Source organism: Aulonocara sp. 'chitande type north' Nkhata Bay, linkage group LG11, assembly GCF_057382095.1.
Source record: "Aulonocara sp. 'chitande type north' Nkhata Bay isolate Kocher_YH1m ecotype deep benthic linkage group LG11, A_spYH_male_GT1.1, whole genome shotgun sequence".
NCBI lineage: Eukaryota > Metazoa > Chordata > Actinopteri > Cichliformes > Cichlidae > Aulonocara > Aulonocara sp. 'chitande type north' Nkhata Bay.
The window spans coordinates 32086270-32107877 of record NC_141354.1 but is presented as its reverse complement, the minus strand read 5'-3'; the positions used below and the strand labels follow the sequence as shown (position 1 = coordinate 32107877).

At 39.5% G+C, this 21608-nt stretch overlaps 1 protein-coding gene across 4 annotated transcripts in view; it reads left to right on the top strand.

Annotated features, from left to right (window-relative positions):
• bbs9 (Bardet-Biedl syndrome 9) overlaps positions 1 to 21608 on the top strand; it is a 179107-nt gene that overhangs the window by 29849 nt on the left and 127650 nt on the right. For 3 of the 4 annotated variants that reach the window (XM_086312176.1, XM_086312177.1, XM_086312179.1), the window contains 2 exons: positions 13450 to 13554; positions 20411 to 20425. In XM_086312176.1, coding sequence (XP_086168302.1) covers positions 13450 to 13554; positions 20411 to 20425 — 120 coding nt within the window. The remainder of the gene's footprint in view (positions 1 to 13449; positions 13555 to 20410; positions 20426 to 21608) is intronic. The other variant, XM_086312178.1, reaches the window with a different exon arrangement.

Below are 21608 nucleotides of genomic sequence, written 5' to 3'. Positions count from 1 at the left end.
TCTTGAGGAGACGTGCAGTGTTGGCGAAATGCACAAAATTAAAGAAGTGCCAAGGAAAGAATGTAAGGGTGTATCGTAGGGGAATACAATGACTGCATTTTTATGGAAAATCTAAGCAGCTGGTTTGGTGTATGATCTTTCATCATCCAGTGTCATCAATCACTTTTTGTTCTTTTGCAGCCTCAGTCCATCTCTGAATCATTTGAGGGCACACCCACACACACACAAACACACACACACACACACACACACACACACACACACACACACACACACACACACACACACACAAATTTTATCCAATCCTCCTCCTTTTACAGATGAATGTGTTGGCCTCGACTGGGTGAGAGGTGTGTGTTTATTTTCTCAGCTCTTATCAGTCAGTTTTAGTCTTATGTGTTCTCTAGTCTAGCTGCTGGCCACTGAGCGCAGACAGCGGTAACTTTGAAATGAATTGCCCAGACACTGCACACACATAGCCTACGAACCCCAAACAGTGATATCTTCTGTCGGCTCATTAAAAGAACATTATTCATCCTGTAATACAATGTTCATCCATCCATCCACTTTGAGCTGTCTGTATGTCCTCTGTTTTGTTATGTTAGATTTTTTTTAACATGTACTCTGTGTGCATAATGTAAAGCAGTTGGAGGGAGTTTTTTTTATCAGAACGTCCTTATAGTGCGATGAGAACATACTTTTTAAAAATGTGTGGGCCTATTGGGAGTTAAACCTCTAACCCTGTTGGTGTCGGTGCTTTGCGCTGCCTGTTAGTCTACATATGGAGTGGGACTCTTAATCTTAGCAGCGTTCAGTCACGCCTACAGATTGCTAGTAGTTTGAACCAGTGGTTTCTTCTGCTGCATTTATATATCTGTTTAATTTTCCTTTAAGAGGCTTAATTATAAGCTTCCCAAGACAATAAAAACAATACAAGTGAGTAATAAGTTTCTTACTATTAGTAGGAGTCGGATCAGTAGGAGTTTGTGCAACTGTTTTTTTTCTCAGGCTAGATGTTTCTTTATAAACCAACAACCACAAGAAAGGCCAGTCTTTCAACCTCTCTGTTCTTGTCACTCTCTTCTGTGGTATCGAGATCATATTTCTAAGTAGCTGCATATGAGCATCTGTCCAGATTCTTGCTATTGTGGTTACACAAAGCTTTCCAAGCATTTAGATGTTATTTGTCTTCATGCCACGCAGAGTCTTTTTGTGTTATGGCTCTTTTAGACTGTCCACCAGAGTTTTAAAAATTTGTCACTTTTCAAAAACACAGAACATCAGAATATGTCTTCACGCTAAGACAGCTTAGGAAAAATCTTTTAAAATCTGCTATCAGACTCAAAATTGGACTCCATTCCACATACAAAAGTGCTGTCCATATTTTGCATTTAGCAATCTGCAACTGAGTGAAGAATAAAGTCAGGAGTGACATTATTATAGCATGGACCCAGTAATTTCCTGCTGTAAATGGTGCTAAAATGAGCATTGTTGTCAATGGAATCAAAGTCTAAGTCATTTAAATAATGAGAATCATCTTTCTTGTTTTTTTTTTTTTTAAAAAGCACAGAAAAAAAGCCACGATTCATTGATATGACGCAGATGGCATGCAGTATCAACACGGATGGTGTGTCTCTGAAGAATTCTTGTGTGTGAAAACAAACTTTTAGGAACGAATTCTGTAACTGACTCGTGTGCCAAATTTAACAACACCCAAAATGCAGCCTTCAATAAGCTGCTCCAAACAAAAAAGCAGCTTTATCATGGCACTTTTATCTCATTCCAGAAAGGTAACTGAGGTTATTGCCTCACTTTGTAGCTTGGTTAGTTGGCATTTTGCAGTTTAAAGTTTTGTACAAACAAAACACTGTCAAGTTGTCTTGTGATTTACAGAACTGTCCCTGTGAGGGTGTAAATCTCACTAGAGATGTGGTCATATGTCAAATGACGCACAACAGGTTGTGCAAGTTATTGTGGATGGTGTTGGCTGTCATTTTCCGAACCTATGCACACAGGCACAGAAGCTGGTTTATTTCCAGAACATGGTTCTTTTTAACTTTAAGACTGGTCTCGGCTTTTGCCGAAACAGTCATCCATCACAGAGGAGTATTCCCCGAGTTTTTTGAGAAGGACCAGAATGGACTGTGAATTTATGATTTCAAGATGTGAACAGTATTCTCAGGCGGTTTGAACACCATCCATTTATTCTGAGCTCTGACTCAAAGTGACCACTGGTTTACCATGATTCATAAAGTGTCATGCAGAAATGTAATGCATTTTACCACAGGCATTCTTATCTCTACATATACTACACATGACCCATCCAGCTGTTAATGAAACCATGATGCACTTTTTGAACAACAGTTTTTATTAAATTCTTGTGTCAGCGTTCATTAATATTGATCCCTTTTCATATGTCTCGTATTTCATAATATTTGCCATATTTTATGCTGCACGTTTAATTCCGCCTTTTTCTATTTTTCTATCAGTTTTAATCCAGACTTTCTCCATATGTATATTTTTACCAATAATGCTACAGTGCTAGAAGTGTATATTATGTATGTCAGCAGTATCCTCATTTGGAAATCTCCAATCATTAATTAATTTTTTTTCCACATTTTTTTTACTGCTCCATCCTAACTTATTCAAGATGCAGTTCGAGAAAATAATATGTATATAAGATTCCAGGTGGACCACATTTGCTCAATTCTCACCAGCCACTTTTGTACACCTATTTTACTGCTTGTTAACACAAATATTTAGTCAGTCAATCACATGAGAGCAACTTAATATACTGAGGAATGTAGACCTGTTGAGGTTTAAACCAAGTATCAGAATTGGGAAGAAAGTTGGATTAAGGAGCTTTGGATGTAACATGGTTGCTGGTGACAGATGGGCTGGTCTCAGTATTTCACAAACTTCTTGAATTTTCCTGCACAACCATCTCCAGGGTTTAAAGAGGATGTTCTAAAAAGAGAAAATATCCAGTGAGAATCACTTCTCTGCACAGAAATACAGAGATGGGAATGGCCAGTCATCTTCGGAACTGACAGGAAGGCAGCACTAATTAAAAAAAAAAAAACTTTCAGTGCAACCGAGATATGCTAAAGAGCCTCTCTGAATGCACAACATGTTAAAGCAGATAGACTGCAGCAGCAGAAGACCACACCAGTTGCCTATTTTGTCAGGTAAGAACAGAAAACTGAGGCTACGGTTCACATAGGGTCACCAAAACTGAACATAAGAAGATTGGAAAAACATTGCGTAGTCCAGTTGCGGTTTCTGCTATGTACTTTAATGGTCGGGTCGGGTCAGAATTTGGTGTAAGCAACATGGATTGATCCCGCCTTGCATCAATGGTTTTCTGGTGGTTTGTGCAACATTTTCTTGTCACCCTTTGGCACCCTGAACATTGTTTAAGTACCACAGCTTACTTGAGTATTGTTGCTGACTGAAATATGCCATATTCCATAGTTTCTTTACATTAGAGGACTTTTCTTGTGTTAATAACTCTTTTAGACATTCTGCTTGTCATGGTTCTGGGTCATTTGACATAGCATTTTGAGTTTCATGTGTTTTTTGTGTCATTTTGTATTATATTATGATTCAGGTTCATTTAGTAGTCTTGAATTTATTCCATTTTTTGAGTTTCTTATGTTTCCTGTTTGGTTCCTTTCCTCTCAGGTTCCTCTTGTGTCTTTGTCCTGTGTCCTTCTTGTTTCCCTTTTCTGTTCCCATGTTCCCCTCCATGTGTTCATCCCATGGCTCTCCTGTCTGTCATGTTTATTCATGTTTTACCAGCCTGTCATGTGTCCCCCTCTTGCTCTCTTGTCCCCCCTCACACCCTCTCTCTTCCTCTCTCTTGTGTCCCCTCACTCGTCTGCCTTTCCTCCACTCGTCCCGTGTTGCGATCTCCCTCACGGCTGTGTGTTTCTCCGTGCATTCAGTTCCCAAGTTTCTCCTGGTTTAGTTTGTATTATCCCCGTCCAGCACTGCTTGAATCAAGTTTAAATCAACACACATTTTTTAAAACAGTTTTGAGTTTTTACATTTAGTACATTTTCTTGTTAGTATTTTTGATTAAATTTAATTTTAAATGATTTGTGAATGACTACATTTCTGTTTTTAATTTTTAACTTCTTTGGAAACAAGGTTGTGCAATGAACCACATAATCAGTGGCTGACTTTTACAAGATGGTTTTAGACCCTTTGATTGGACCGGTCAACATATTGCTGCAATTGAATAACACACTGCAAGTATGCAAAGGTCATGAACGACTTCTTATTTAAAGCTTCCCAAGTCGTGAATTAACAAACTAAAAGCTTAAGAATAAGTTGGTTGGATAAATACTTCCATGTCTGAACAGACAATAAAATGTTTGCCCCCCCAAAAAATCCAACAAAATCAAAAGCAACTTTATTGGACATGAAGCCAAAACAGCTTAAAAAAAATCCAGGCTCATCTGGATGGTTTGCTTGTTCTGTTTTTTTCTTCTTGGCAGCTGTTTTGAAGTTTTCACCGTTTATATGGAAGATCAGAAGCTCTGATCAGAAGCTCTGACTCACTGCGCTGTCACGTTTACACCACTAAAGAGATGCTTTGTTTACATGAGTTTAGGTAGCGGTCAGACGGGTCAGATTCAGAAGCCCGCAGTCAAGCACATAGGCACACATACTGTCACAGACCTCATTTCAGCACTCACACATGCATAACCATGGATGCATGCACGTGCCACACAGTGCACTGTTCAAATATAGACACACACACACACAATCAAAGTAAAGTAGCTGTGTGTGTGTTTATGTCACGCTCTTTTGTTTTCCTGCACACAGAAATCTGGCGCTGGCTTTCAGTAGTCATTCAGCAGTTCTCTGCTGCGAAACATGAGAGGTACTACACACACACAAACACATTGCATACAATCGTGTTTCCATAGCTGCAGAGGACATTACATGACTTACATTACACTTCCTGAAGTCTTACCCTAACCCTAACCATCACCACTGCTTGCTTATGTACACACAGTGTATATATATATACACTTTGTGTCATTCTTTTTCCTTTCTTAACTCCCTTCTCTGCCTCTCGCTGGCCTGCTCTGGGCCAGCCTGGCGTGTATCAGGACTGCAAGAGCTGAACCACTTCTGCTGACCCTCAGTGGTCAGATTTGGCCCTAAGGCGAGTGCTTTACATTGGTTAAAGTCCTGAAAATAAGGAAAAATAGATTAATGGAAGCTTTGTGAGTTGTAATGAATACCAGGACATGACTTAAAGGAGCTGGATCCCAGTCACATAGCCAGAGTTTACTCTGTGATTTGTCCAGAAAATTGCACCCTGCTTTATGGATTGCAGGGGAAGTGGCTGCTGAGCTGTAGATGGAATAGCGCCTGGTGTAAACAGTGCACCATGTACACAGAAATAAATCATTTTGACTATCACTATTAAAAATACAATGCTGTAAAAAATACTTTCTATTACCCGGAAATGTTTAATTAATTTTACTGCTTTATTGTTGAGGTACAAACAGGTAGCTTTGAGTTAGACTTCTGGACTTAATGCACCCAAGTTGGGGCTTTTGTTTCTGGTTTTTTTTGGGGTTTTTTTCAGCTCTTTAAATTGGTCTCCTGTTTTTAGTCAGAGCTTCAGTCAGAGCTTTGTTGCTGAGATTAATAAATGCCATGTCATCTTCCCATGTCAGAAGCAGAAACAAATAACCACAGAAACAGCAAGTTTGGATGAGACTGGTGCAGCAATAAAGGTTGCTGTAGCTGAATTTCAGAAATAACGACTCTTAAATCCCATTTCTAAATCTGCTGTCATGATACACATTAACCGTTCCCATCAACTGCTGACAATCCCTTGTTAACGGGACAGATGTGTCACTTGGTTTTGATTTGTTGGGATAAAATAAAAACAAAATGTACAGATGCCCTTAAAGTAAAAAAACTGTTTTCCTCCAATGAGGATGTCCTGACTTTACTGCAAAAATGAAGCCAATTTTAAGGAGCAAAGGTTTTCGTAATGGTCATCATTCAACTAAAAACTGAAATCCCCTGATCTAAGATGAGCACGTGTAGTTCCAGTCTATTTTATTTAGTGTTTTAGCAACTACATCTAGAACTTTAGAGAACTTTATTTCTCAGTTATGTACAGTACAAGTCCCCTGCTTCTCTTTTTTCTCTTGTTCTTTTCATGACTCATTTTGACCATTTTTGCATAAAAGAAACAAAGCCAGAGGGAAAAACAGCTACAAATACAAGTGACGAAGGAGCAGGTGTTATAAGAAAATGTGGCTGCAATTTTGAGGAACACTAGCAACACTAAAAACAATAACAGTGTTGGGGACGACACCTCGCGTGTCTGCCTTTCATCACTTTTCTTTTTTTGTGTCCTCCTTTATTATTTCCCTACAGTGCAACATGCAAGGTTTGTCTTTGCTCAGATGTAAACATGCAAACATCGCATGCACTTTCTCAAATCTTTGGCATACGGGATTCGTCTCCGTGGAAACAGTATGTTTTTTTTTTTCCTGCTACAGCTGTTGCGTATCTGTTTGTGTGCTAGCTGCCGCCCCATGTGTCTTTGATTCTCTAGCTCAGTTTGCGTCCACGCTTGTTTGCAAGAGTGTGTGTTCACTGTAAGTGCAAGTGTCAACACAAGTTTATTTCCAAACTTTTTTGCTGAGATTTGTCACACAGTGCTTTACTGCAAATAAAGAACGACCAGTGGTGATGCATGTGTGCGTGCGCGCGCACAAACAAACATGCATGAGGACCGGTTGTGCAAAGAGGAGGGGAGGTAGCGCCTTCTGACTTTTATTGTTATTCCAGTTTTTATTCGTCTCAGATGGCGACTCAATCCCCTGTTCACCACACACTGCCTCCTTTGTTCTCACTCTCGCCTTCCTACTCTCGCTCTCTCCCTTCTCTCTCTACCTTTCCATCTTTTCCTTTCTTTCCTCCTCTCTTTCATTTGTCATTTTGCCCTTTAGTGACTTTAAATGCCGTCTTCCTCCTGTTATTCCGGTTTACTTCCCCTGTTTTCCATAATCCCTTTCATTATTGTTCATTGTCTTTTCTCTGTAGTTGACTGTATGCAATAATATGCAGATAATATCATATTTTTTTATAATTTGACTCACTCTTAGGCTGTAGCTATTTTCATTTTAAGGTCAATGTCAAATTGCAAAGGAGTGATGAGATGGCTTTTATCAGCTGGAACATGCAATTAGCTGGACTGCAATTAGAGTGCCAACTAAACATTTAAGTATGCATAATACGTAACTTGTTATTGAAGTTGTGTGCAATAACAATAATATACACAAACATATTTGCAGTTAAGGTAAATATATACAACTCTTATACAATCAAAACCTTTGGAGCTAATCTTTCTGTTTGGAGAGAATGTGTTTTTGTGTGGTTAGCGTGGAACACAGTATTAATGTAGAGAAGAAGTCCAACATTTTAATCTAACTTAGAAATTAAACACACGCCAACTTTGTAGTTTAATAGTTTGGCATTGATTGTGTGTATTTTATTTGAAATCATTAATTATCAATGTGTTTTAGTTGTTTTGATGGTCTAATGCAGTCTTTGTACACCCGCACACTTCCTTTTTCTGTAGCTGTTACTTTTACAACTGCTTACAGTTATTTCAGCTGCTCTTCTTTAGGGTTCAGCTGGGATGCATCCATAGATCAGCGCTTGTCTTTGTGAGGTATGTTTCTTGTGAAACTCAAACGTGTTGACTTTTGCAAATTAGGAACAGTCAAATTACATTAAATTGATTTTTATCACCGTACATGTTCATGTGCAGTTTATTTTTTCAAGTGCAGTAAATCAGTCAATTCTAATATGATGCATTTGTATTTATATGCTGTCATATTTTATTTTTTTAATACCATTAAATGGATATTCACCATTGCCGGTCTATTCTGGCTGATCCACCTTTTTATCTAAGCAGTTCAAGTTGCTTGAGTCTGCCTGCTGATACAGAAACAAATACACTCAAAAACATGTTAGTCTCAGCTGCTGCTGGTCTTTTAAATGTCTCTGAATTTGCTAATAATCTTCTTGATCCTTCGCAGCACCACGGTGCTGCAGTGATTAGCACCGTTGCTATAGAGCAAAAAAGTTTTGGGTTTAAACCTGTTGGTCTGCTGGGCTTTTTTATGTGGCGACTACATGTTGTCCCTGTAATGTACCTGAGTGGGTTTTCCCCTGGTTCTCTGGCTTCCTCTTACAGTCCAAAGACATTAATTTGTAATTCTGAATTAGCAGTAAGTAATGTTATGACCTTGAATAGTTATGTCTTTTTGTGTTTCACCGTAATGAACTGGCAACCCAGTCAGGGTGGATCCCGCTTCTCACCCTGTGCCAGGTGGGGTAGGCTCTGGCCCATCTTTGAATCTAATCATACAAATGATTAAAAAATGGATACATAAAGAGGTTTTCACTATATTTTTGTCTTCATCCATATTAGATCATTTGCACACATGTTGCAACAGAGTCATCCTCATTATCAAAGCCTATGTTATTGTGCTTTAGTCTAAAGAAGCGAATTCTTCTATGAGTACAATTTTTGTATCGCTGAGTGGACATTAGGTTAAGTGGACAGACCCAACATAGTAATGTGACCTAATCCTGACCTGAATAGGTCAAAGGTCAATGTTTAACACCACACTGATGGTGTTTTCTGCTACAGAGTGACATCTGTGACTCCACACTCATACTTGCACTCAAGCCAGGTATCCCTCAGATTTGAATATCAGTATTTTGTTTTTATATTATTTCTCAGTGGAAATCAAAATGCAGTTAAATATACACACCTTTTCCCCATCTGCTTGTGTGGCATAGAGCTCATCTCCACCCTCTTGACTTCTGACCTCTTGTTCTAAAGTCAGTGGTCAGTTTAACCTAATCTGTCAAGTGTTATAACCTGAACCCTGATAGCTACAGTGCTACAGCGCCCTTTGAACCTAGAATGAACTCCCACATGTAAGCTCACATAATTAAAGCAAAACAGAGATCAAGTCTTTTTTCTTTTTTTTTTTTAGTGAAAGAATGAGTGGGAGGAAGATGGGTGGAGAATACACAGTGAAAAAGTGACAAAAAGAAAACAGTCAGTGAGGATGAAATAAGAGGTGAAGAAAGGTCCAGAAAGAAGCGGGTTAAAACGAGGGCAGAGCAGGAAAGGTGGTAAAGTGGGGGATTTTAGTCTGCTTTGTCAACTCTTTTTGTTGGCAACACTGATAATGGTTTAATGTGCCTGAGAACACTTGAACCAGTCTAAAGCCTCTGACTGGGTTGGTCTTTGGGGTCACACAGACACGTTACCTGATGCTCACAGGTTTGACGCCCACAACCTGTCCAGATGTGCCTGAATATATAATGACAAACTGAAGTGAGAAAAAGAAAACTGAGAGAAAGAAAGGAGAGGAAAAAAAGCAAAGAAGAGGGATTACTTTGTGTCTTTTTGGTCTTGTTTGTTAGTCTAAATGGGCCTGGGAACACTTAAAGCACTTAAACCAGTCTGACCAGTGTGACCTCCAGGGCACAGGGGTTAAAAGCCTTCTGCTGACAGACAGAATGACAGGGAGGGAGGGGCCAAGGGAAGTGAAAAGAAAGCTAGAGAGAATGGTAACACACTGAGGTGGAGGAAAGCCTCGTAGTAACAAGGATGTGAAAGACACAAATAAGGGAAGAGAATAAAAGTAAAGCTAGAGGAGACTTTATTAGAGCCTGATGGCATTACTGTTTCATCTGCAATCTTTATTTAATCATATTGTCTGTAAAATCCTCAGCATGGTCATTGTTTCATTCCAGACAAATTACTTGTAATTCTCCTCATTGTAGGGTGAATACAAGACTCTATGTGTGTACACTCACATGCCTGCCAGTTGTGAGCGTGTGATCTTGTCTGCACAGATTTGGGCACCAATCCATAACATAATCCAGCAAAAAGTATAACAGTCACTCAGCTGTGGAGTCCACATCTATCCGAACCTCCGTCTGTTCCTAGCCAAACTTTTGCTCAACTACCTTGCCCAGTTTAGTCTGAAATTTACATTTTACAGTGCTGACATTTATGAAAATTAATATGTTGCTACAAACTTTTTATTTACTCAACACATAAGCACTTGATCATCAGAAAAAACCCATAAAGTCAAGTCCTTCTTCAAAAAGTATAGAAATATATAAGAATGTATGAAGAAATATAAATATATATATACAATAACAGCAGCTGTACAAGTATTAAATGGAAATGAAGAAATATAATGTCCAGTGTTGTGCAATCCACCTTTGTAAGTGTCTTGTGCAGTGCAAATATGCTTAAAGTGATTTAGTGATGAAGTGATTCGATTAGATGACCACGCATCTAATTGAATTAATGTAAACAAAGTCCAGAATGTCCAGTGTGTGTGTAATAACCATATGTGTGGGTCAGTACTGTGTGGTGGTGTGATTGAGAGACCGTATCGCCTGCGGGAAGAAGCTCCTCCTCAGTCTCTCTGTGTTGGTCTTCAGGGAGCGGAATCGCTTTCCTGACCTCAACAGAGAGAACAGTCTGTTGTTGGGATGGCTGAGGTCCTTCACGATCTTCCTGGCCTTGGTCCAGCACCGCCTGCTGTAGATTGAGTGCAGGTCAGGGAGCTCGGAGCGGATGGTGCGCTCAGCTGACCGCACAACCCTCTGTAGAGCTCGTCTGTCCTGCATGGTGCTGTTCCCGAACCAGGTTAAGATGTTTCCCGCCAGGATGCTCTCTATGGTGCAGGAGTAAAAGTTCCTGAGCACCTTGGAGGGCAGTTGGAAGTCTCTCAAGCGTCTGAGGTGGTAGAGACGCTGTCGGGCCTTTTTCACCACGGTGTTGATGTGACAGGACCATGACAAGTCCTGCGTGATGTGAACTCCGAGGTATTTGAAGCTGTCCACTCTCTCCACTGGGCACTCATTGATGACGGGGGTCTGGTAGTTCCTCTCCTGCTTAGTGCTGAAGTCCACTATCGTCAGCAAACTTAATGATGGTGGTGGAGCTGGTAGTGGCCACACAGTCATATGCGTATAAAGAGTACAGCAGGGGGCTCAGAACACACCCCTGGGGGGCTCCAGTGCTGAGAGTGATGGAGGCTGAGACATGTCCACCCATCCTTACTGCCTGTGGTCTGCCTGTTAGGAAGTTGGAGATCCACTGACACATAGATGAGCTGAGTCCCAGGTGCTCCAGTTTGGTGGTGAGTGTGGAGGGAATTATGGTATTAAATGCAGAGCTGTAGTCGATGAAGAGCATTTTAACATAATTCCCCCTTCTAGTGTCCAAGTGAGTGAGTGATGTGTGGAGGAGATGAGAGATGGCATCGTCTGTGGAATGATTTGGACGGTAAGCGAACTGTAGTGGGTCCAGTGTGTCTGGTAGTGAAGAAATGATGAAGTCTCTGACCAGGCGTTCAAAGCACTTCATCACTGCTGAGGTGAGGGCTACAGGGCGATAGTCATTGAGAGAAGCAGGGTGGGGTTTCTTCGGGACAGGAACAATGATGGACTCCTTGAAGCATGTGGGGATCACCGACTTTTAGGTCACAACTGTAATAACACAACAGAAAAGAATAGTTCAACATTTTCAAGTGTTATGTGTGTTAAAATGTGTGATAAGTTCTTCAACTTCCAGCCCATGAAAACCACACAATCTTAGGTTTTTGATTCTGTGTTCAAGTTTTATATTTAATATACAGGCATGAGTGGTACCAGCTGTCCAATCTCTTACTCAGCTCAATAAGCCCATTCTGCACAATGTAGCCTTCAAGGGATCTTTGTCTTACTGGTGATTTTTAGTTTTTACACTTATCGTTAGTGTCACCACTGATATTAAAAATCCCCAAAGTGGCTGGGGTCTAGCTGTTACACAGAAAAGATGAAAAGGTCGAACAGAAGATCCATTTCTCAGAAGAGGCTGAGATGGGAGGAGCGCGGGGGAAAAAAGGAGATGGATGCTTGGTGGGAGAAGTGAAGAGAGCAGTGTGGGAGAAGGATGAGATCAGCTGAGAGAGGAGGTCATGCTGTCAGTACATCTGAAGAGTGCGGAGAAAGTCTCTCTCTCTGCTTTTTATCGTTTATCTTCTCTTCTGTCAGTCGGCGAGTGGGTGTCGCCATCTCGCCTTTCATCTCCTCTCATCCATCTTGCTCCCTCCTTCTCTGTCTATCCTCAGCTGGAGCGGTCTCGTTTCGCTTACGGCTGCGTGTGCGCACACCTGCTAAACGTGTTCAATGAGAGTTTATACAGTTCTGAGTTATATTTTGAAACACACAGTGACATAGTCTCAAACTTTTGGCACAACGTCTCCTCGCCGTCATTCATTACCTGCAGAATGCCTGTAAGTTGCGCTTCCATTAGGACACATACACACATACTTGGGATTCAGTCACCTGTAACGGAGTGAGCTCAGAAACATCACGGCCCATTACACCATCTCACCGCCCTGTGTGTGCATATATATGTGTGTGTGTGTGTGTTCTGCTGCATGGAGCCATTAGCTGTAATGTATCCTTTCCTCTCCATCTATATTTGAGCCCTGCTTTTTCTCTCCAGCTTATTTGCGCTCTCTGCCTTTGTTTTTTTTTTTTTTTTTCCCTTTATCTTGCTCTCTCTGGATTTAGGGTATTCAAAAGGAAGCTACAAGTCATCACCTCTGCCTCATGCTTATATAATTAGTTTGTGTTGTGTGTATGTATGTGCTCACAGTTTTAAAAAATCTGGTTAATAATATAAGTCACCTTCCATGGTGAGGTTCAAACTGCGTGTGTGTGTGTGTGTGTGTGTGTGTGTGTGTGTGTGTGTGTGTGTGTGTGTATTCACATTAAAGGGTCTGGTTTGTATTAACCGTACTCCGTCCTGTTCTGTACGTATCTTGAAAAAGCTGACACTTACACTTTGTGTGTGCGTTTCATTGACTACCCCGTTTCCTCATTCATCATTCAATGTCTTTCTTTTAAAGAGTGCTGGAATAAAATCGGTACTTCTGTTCCAAAAGTAAGAAAGTTTTACTCAAAATTACATTGACATTTGTAATAACACAAATTAGCTGAAGGGAAACTCCAGTGAGTTATTACGGCACTTTCATAGCAAATTGTGTGAGACTCAAAATTGAAGCAGAAAGGTCAAGATATTTAAACTTTTTGTCCACGGTGCGGCTCAAGCTACAGTGCATCCAGTATTTACTTCTGAAGCGCCTTTTTATTAGATTACATCCTTGCTAAGGAATAATATTAGCGCTCAAGCCAGAATCAAAGTAACAAAGATAATATTATTAGGATTATTGTTTAAACCTTTTTAGATGTACAGAAAATCGTGGACTATTCTTTCTGTGATTATAGGGACTAAATGCATAAATAGTGTAAGCAAGGGACAACAGGACAGCATGTGTTAATGGCGACGTGTTTGTGCTTTGCTTTCAGGTGTTGGTTCATCCAAAGTCGTGGTGTTTTCAGCGTTTCTCAATGGCCACTACCCCCCTGCTGACCTCACCGGAGACATCACTGTGTCCTACAGCTCGCCGACAGGTAAAAAAAACCCAAACCAAACCATGTGACAAATTTTCTGAATGGACATGTTTAATTTAACCTAAAACTTACAATTTCACAGAATACAACACAATTATCCTAATTATTACATGTTGTTGAATTCATTTAAATAGATAGAGTAGTATTGCAGATGGGTCCAAGTGGTAGCAAGAAGACAAGAGTAATCCACAATTTGTAACAATAAAATTTGTTTATTTTTAAACTGCTTTGACATATTATCCTGGTAAATAAAGTCCACTTCATCAGTATTTTAAATCTTTTAAAAATCCCTGATTGGTCGGGCTCTATCATAGAGCCTTGTTCACTGTCTGATGACAAAATTTACTTTCTCAGACCCAAGTGGACCCTCACAAGCTCACAGAGGCAGAAGTTAACAGAAATTGGACAATGACTTAACACTAGCTAACAAAGAGTAGCATAAATTTGCAAACAGAGTGAAAAGCCAAGCGTGATGTTATTCCTACTTGGCTTTTCGCTCTGCTTTCCTGCGATGGAGTTAAATCTATCAGTCTGTTCCAGCATTGCCGTTAGAAGCATTCTGGTCTATAACATCACTTCCAGTGTTGTGTGACAGTGTTGAACACCAGCTGCTAACAGTGTGCTGACTTGAGGTAATGACATCTGGGCACTTTCCAGACAAGCCCAGTTCATCCCCCTGCTGCCTCCAGGCATCTGTTTCTAGGCCCGGCAATATTTTTGGAAGATATTACTTTCCCCCTTGCAAACCAACAAAACCACTCTTTATTTCAAATGTCACGGGCCTCCTAGAAAAAAAAAAAGATTTATTTGAATATTTGTTCAGAAATCAGGTCATGAAAAAAACCCCTGTTTTCTTGCTATTGTTTCCCTTGGATTGAATTTGCTTTGGCAGGCCTCTGTTGGTGGAACAGTCTCTCCGCCCCAGAAGCACATTTAACGTGAAATGTCTGGAAATATTGGGAAGTGTTTCTTTTTTGTTAAACTTTATTGTGCTGCTAAAAATAGCTGAAAATACGGAGTCTGGAGTAGTTCAGCAGATCTTAGTAGCCAAGCAGCTTGGGGAGAATATGTTGGGAGCTAATCTTGGGTTTGGAAAGAGAGCCAGTGGACTGTAAGTAGAATTAGAAAAAGTTTACTGCAGGTTAGAGGATGAAGACAGATGAATAACAGGATGGGGACCATGAATGAGGTACACACAAGTTACGTTTAAATGGAACGGAGAAAGAGAAACAGGGAGGGTAAACATTGTTGAGAGAAAGGATGGGAAGGAGGAGGACGACAAAAGCAGAGGAAAATGGGAACTACAGAAGCCCTAGGTATAAACTAAAAGAAAGCAATCTTTGTTAGAATGAGGAAGGAAAAGCAGGGGAGTAAATTAAGCTTATTCTCACTGCATGGTCAAACCTATGAGGACACTTATGCATTACAACCACTGTCTGCCAAATATTAAAACCTGGCTGCAGGACTTGTTCCCATTCATATACAAGAGCATTAGTCCAACAAGTGTTGGACTGAAATCAGGGATCATTAAGATTTCCTGGGAATGGAACGAAGAAGCTTTACCTAAAATCTTAAAAAACTTCCCCTTTGGCCATGTAATGTAAATTAGAGTTGGCGGTGTTGAGGGGAATGTGGACCTCAAAACTGATCTGGGTAGTAGATTAGTAGACAGCACTGCCATTACTGAATCAGAATATTTCTCAACAAAGATTCCAGGATTTATTTAAATAAAAAAAAAATCACTCATTCAGTTTTGATATATGACCAGGTGCGATTTAATCTGTGAGTCACCAGAACTACTTTAGATTTTTAGTAAATGACTACATTTATCACAGCTTGTACTTTATTCGTGAGTAAAACTTTATTTTTGCTGGAGCTGTGATGACAATGCAGGTGGATGCATTTATATGAAAATGATTCATAAGTACACACAGCAGTCATGCCGCATTCAGGCCTACTTCGGCTCTGCCCCGTTGAAAAAACTCTGTCTCGCTGATCAGAAAGAAGGGCAAATCGGTGCAGCGCTGCCGAATAAGCTTCAGCGTAGTGGCCTGCAGACAAGTGTAACACTGGTCACATACATGCAAATAAAAATGAAACCGATGTCCTGACAGGTTTGATTAAAAACATTCAACGTGAGACACTGCTGTTTGTGTCTTTGTCAGTGTATCTTTTAACAATGACCAGTCCATTCCTTGTAACTCCATGGTTGTGTGTTAATCTCCAGCAGTGCCTCATCCTATCTCATCCTCTCTCATCCTCTAAACGCTGTCTTGGCTTGGGAGGAATGCATCACTTTGTTTCTGTTGCTTTCCTTCTTTCCTCATTCCCACCCAGGGGTGATGATTATGCCTTCACACCACCCACTTATATAACACCATCCCACCCTGGGGCTACTGTGCCCTTCTTTAAGCCCTACAAAGGCTCTGACATTTAAGAAGACTGCTGACTTCTTAAGCCCTTCAAAGGAGGCTTGACGGTGTCAGGAGTTGTTACAATCTAGAAAGAATTTCATTAGTGGCCCTCTTTGATTTTCTTAATACTTTGAGAGAGAGCTCTGCACAAACACACTTGAGAAGGATCAGGTGGTCAAGTTGGCGTTTACAGTATACTGTTAGCTCGTACACAAGCTAACAGTATAGTAGCCATTTTCATCTGAACAGGCAAAGATACATTGTGACTGTGCGGATACTTTCCATAAAACCCAGCCAGCCGTGATTCACTGGTTGCTAGGCCAATTCGTGTGGAAACCTAGGAAGCTAGTTGGCAGCCTTTATTGTTTTCTTCTGTTTTACTGAACTTGCCAGAATGACCAGCATCTCCATATGTTGATGTCTCCAGGACAATGCAGTATTTTTGTTGGGTCACTCCTCTTTTGACTACCAGGCCTGAAATCCATTTGTAAGGAACTTTTGTTAAGCCAGCTGATGCTGATGTTGGTTGCTACGTCTGCCAAGCGGATCATGTTCTAAACTCTCTTTGTTAGCGTGCTCTGTATTACAACAGCTTAGTAACAGATTTGGAGGAATGCAAGGCCACAGGCCAGGAAACAAGTAATGTAGGTTTTTTTTTACAGGATAACTTGAGATTTAAAAAAAAAAAAGCAAATTAATATTTTCTCATGAGCTGCAAGATCATGTGATATGTACAGAACCATATTTGTCTGTTGTTGTATTTTTATTAGTATTTTAATGCATACAGCATATCCTAATAACCCTTAATTTAACTTTTTTATTAACCTTATACAAAAACAGGTTTTCAGGGTTAAGCTTCTTTGAGATTTCTACTCTGTATTTCTGTTCCACTAAGGGGATATTTGGAGGAATTGAAAAACTTGATAGAGCTGGATTTAGTTTATCTGAAAGGACCTTAGATGGCAGAGTTTTTCCTGGCTCAAAATATGTCTTTGAGGGGGACTGTGCACATAACTGTGTTTGGTCAACGTGTGGATAAGGCAGTGACTCAGTGTTACTTTACTGACAGAAATCTATGCACTTACCAGTTATTTGTGGCCAAAATGTATTTTATGTATGAGTTAATATAAAAAGAAGAAAAAATTAATCTTGATGATTTCTCGTTTTAGAAAGGGCAAAACCTCATCTGCACTTTTAAAGCATTTTTTATTGAAAATTTAGATTGCATGCAAAATATTTTTTTCCTGGATTATAGTTTTGCTAGTTTTCAAATATTTTGCATGCAATTGTAGAGTGTTCAGAGATGAATTGCATCTATTAATTAAATGTGTGTGTTTGGACAGTATGCATATTAGATATTCTTTATTTTGTTCAAAATTTTTTTTTTTAAATTTTTTTTAATTTTTATTGTCAGTAGACCTGAAAAATCAGTTTTAGCGAAAACCCTAAATGAGCATCATTGAACTTATTGATTTCCGTTAGCTGATTTGTGCTTCCTACTTGGATGTTTATTTGGCATTGAATTTCAGACTTTTTTACAAACTAATTCATGGATGGCATCTTGAACCCCTCATGAGTTTTCAGTTTCGCATTTATTCAGAATTTTTGCTGGCAGCAGACACTCATGGCATATTAAAAGCTTTTTCCTCTTGCTACCACAGAAAAGGCAAAGACTGTTCAATGAGAAGCCCTCATATATCAGTGCAGACAGAAGAAAAACAAGAATAATAACCTTTTATTGTCCATTGTGCTTTGTTCATGGACACTGCAGCACTGTGGAACATGGATTCAAACAGTGAATCTCCTGTGGGAAAAGTAGCGCCTTACAAAGATGCTCCTCTGTTATGTTCTCAGTCCACGAGCCCGCAGTTGTGAACTGATGGAGGAAAATATAATCCTGATGTTGTACTTTCTTGTTAATCTAAGGAAAAAAAACAAACAAAAACAAACAAACAAATAAAAACATTGGTTTGTGCGCGAAAGGGATGTTACAAAGTGGAGAATGGATTTTTCGAAAGTAAAAAGATTTTATTTCCAAAACTCTTAAAAAGAATGAAAACAGTTTTGAGCTCTGTAATTAATTATAAAAAGAACACCTTCTCAGCTTCTTCGGCTATTATTGATATAATAAAGGCTTACAGCCGTGAAACATTAAACTTTTCTAATTCTACCGCAGCAGCTAATGGATCCAGAGTTTCACTTGAAGGAGATTTTTGAAAACCGAAGACTGATTGACCATTGCCTGGCAGCTGGCCAGAAGCAGCTACACACACTACTGTGTGTGTGTATCCATCCACGCATGTGTATGTGTGTGCGTGGGTTTTTGCTATGTGAGCCTCCTCGCTCCATTTGACATGTCTTTTACATTTAAAAAATGTAATGGGTGCTTTTAGGTCCTTCTCACTTTTCTTTCTCTCTCGTCCATTTTTGTGTTGTTTTATCCAGTCTTTTTCTTCCTTTTTCTTCCCTCCCCGTTATGGTTTTTCTTTCTTTTCGTTGGCAGTGTAGAGTAGTAATCTGAGCCCCAGACAAAGTAATTACTGGACTTAGCATTTCAGGATTAGATAATACTGCTCAATATGAAGACATTATGGGATTTTGTAGGTATGCGGCTGATCCTGCATTTCAGGTAGATTAGCCATCAAACTGCCAATAGCGTCGATGTTTCTTTTTTTTTGAATGATGCTCCGTATAGCAGAGCTACATTATCAGTGAGTCAGGACAGAGGACCAATATGCTTGCAGCAACATTACTGCTGAGAACTGAAAGAAACTTTATGTATGTAGGAGTATTGTAGACTGTCTTATTACCAGGAAACAATTGTGGTAATAATTTGGGTGCGGTAATATTGTGACCCATAGCTATGTTTTCAAGTCAAAGAACCTCAAGCAGCTGTGAGAAGAAACTTAAAGGCACATTTTAGAGCCAGGAAAACCATGCACTTTTAACAAAAACAAATAGGTAGTTAAAGCAAAACTATAATATTGTCAGGAAATGGATCAAACTCCAGTCTCTTGTGTTGTATTTGGCTATGTTTGTGCATATATACGAAAGCACGTGAAGTCGGTATGTGCAAATGGTGATGATGATTGTTTAATAAGACAATTTAAACTTTTAAAAGCAAGAGCTACCTCTGCATTTGTTTATTTATTTTGCATAAAATTGAATAAATAAATAAAACATAGGAAATATTACCAACTAGACATTAGTTCAACTGATCATTAGTTGTGATTTGGCGCTATATAGATAAACTTGAATTGAATTGATTCAGACCCAGCTAAATATATTGTTAGGTACCCTGTATTGTTAACAGTATATATCCTGCGCACTTGGCATGAAATTATATCTTTGAAATACAAACTCTTTAAACTGTAAAAAATCTTGCTTCTTAAAGAAGTGGCAGAGTTATGACGAGAGGGAGCGATGGAGGCAGAGTTATTACAGGAAGGAGAGGCAGCCATAGGAAGCGCGACTTTCATCAGGTTTAATAAGACGTGAACCTTTTGACTCAGCACCTCGCTGCCTTTTCATTGGCTTGCAACCTGCCATCTGCTTCTCATTCACCTTCGCAGGAAATCCTCTTCAACCAATCATATCATAGTTTAATCTGCCAGACTTCTGTTGCTGTGAACTAAAGGTTAGAGGAGCAGCACGCTGACTTTTTAAATCCCAGGGCAGCTGGAAAAATATAGCACTGAGGAGCACAGAGAAGAGATGCTGTCTTATCACAAATATTTTTGTGCTGCTTTTTCAACCCTGACTTCCTTCACATAAACAGACAGACACAAAACAAAGTAATTTTTTTTTTTATCACCACAAGGAACACACACACACACACACACACACACACACACACACACACACACACACACACACACACACACACACACACACACACACACACACAAATCCTTCATATATTTTCATTTGAAGGTTAAAACTATCAACCAAAACTGTTTCGCTGCATCATAATTGAATGCTCCTTCTGGTTCTACTTAGGCCTTCCACAGTTTTCTTCTTCTAAATGAGTTAATACTGATCAGGTTATAAGAAGAGACGTCTCTTTCTGTTGATCCCGTCAGCCCGATTTCCACACAAACCTCATGACGATAGACTATTTAATTTTCGATTTGGACATCTTATCATATTCACGATCGGTATGGCTGAGTCAGATGGCTGCCTTTTCCTCCAGCTGTACTTTCCAGTTGTGTGGGAAGGCAAACCAAACACTTGAGAGGAATTTTTTTAGGTCTGTCTATTTCCATATGAAGGAAGATGGAGGTTTTCTCAGGGAATTCCCTTGCCAGTTCTTCCAGTTCTTTGTTACTGGTCCGACCAAATAAAACTAGATGGGAGAACTGATAACACTTAATTCTTTCTGTTTTTTCATTCCTTCACCTTTCATATTATAACATTTAACTCTTTCCTTTTCATTTCTGCAGAGCTTAACCCTAAAGGTAAGTGCTTTATTCGTAGAGCTTCGTAGACTAGAGCAAGTAGAAACACAGTCTTTTATTAAAACATGTACTCTAGATATACACATAAATAAATTTAAATATATATGTTCTACTGAGATCACACCCTTGTATATTCATGTACACTTCTACACTTACTGAAACGTAAAGATTATCAAAACTACGCCATATACTTTCCAAACACACACACATACATTCAGAGCTGTATATACAGGAAGAGCCTGCTGCCTACTGTTTATGTTCCTGTTATGTGATATACTTGGCAAGAGTCTATACACACACATACTCTAATTCAAATACACAAACACACTTATACACACACACATTTTCCCGCTTTATAGAAAATGTAAATATCCCTTTACATCCATTTATTCTTTTAAACTGTGTTGAATTTACACAGAAATATCATCTGTCTCACACATACAAGCATAAAGTGTGTTGACTTGCTGCGCACACATGCACTCCAGCAGTAGTGCTCCTAGTTGTCAACTGGCATTTATTTAAGATTGTTTGTGTTTGTGAGTTTGTGTGCTTTGATACGGAACTGGACCCCTATGATCTGTAGTGGCTCTGCAGCAGTACACACACACATGTTTGTATGGCCATTTTTTGAGGATATTTATTCACTAGACTAGTGATTCTCGGGCAGTGATGCATGTTTTTTCAGGAGCACTATTTAATCTAGTAATTAGGGGAAAAAATCTAATTAATTAAAGAATTTAGTTTACCTGTTGGTTATGAGAGGAAATATTGGTGTAGGGTTATGGGAGTCCCTCTGACAGGCCTGTGAGAACTTGTTGTCAGTTGATTTAAAATATGTAGGACATAAGTGAAACTCTAGTATGCTAGCTAGAATTCTACACAAAACACCTTTGAATATGATGAACTACAAAACAGCAGCCCTACCATCAGGGTTGATCCACTGGATCTCCTGTCCCGAGTCATGGGTAGCCCTAGATAATTGTTGTATTCAGTACAAACTGGACCGTAGCTTTGGGAAACAAAAGTTTTAGGATTGTTTAAACCATCACGCCTTGTTAAATAACAGTGTATAGATTTATGCAGAGCATAAATGCCAGATTACTAATACACTATAAGAGAGGCGGAGGAACTCACCTGGATATTTAATGCCAACGTGTAGTGCAGGTTAGTTGTAGCATGTGCA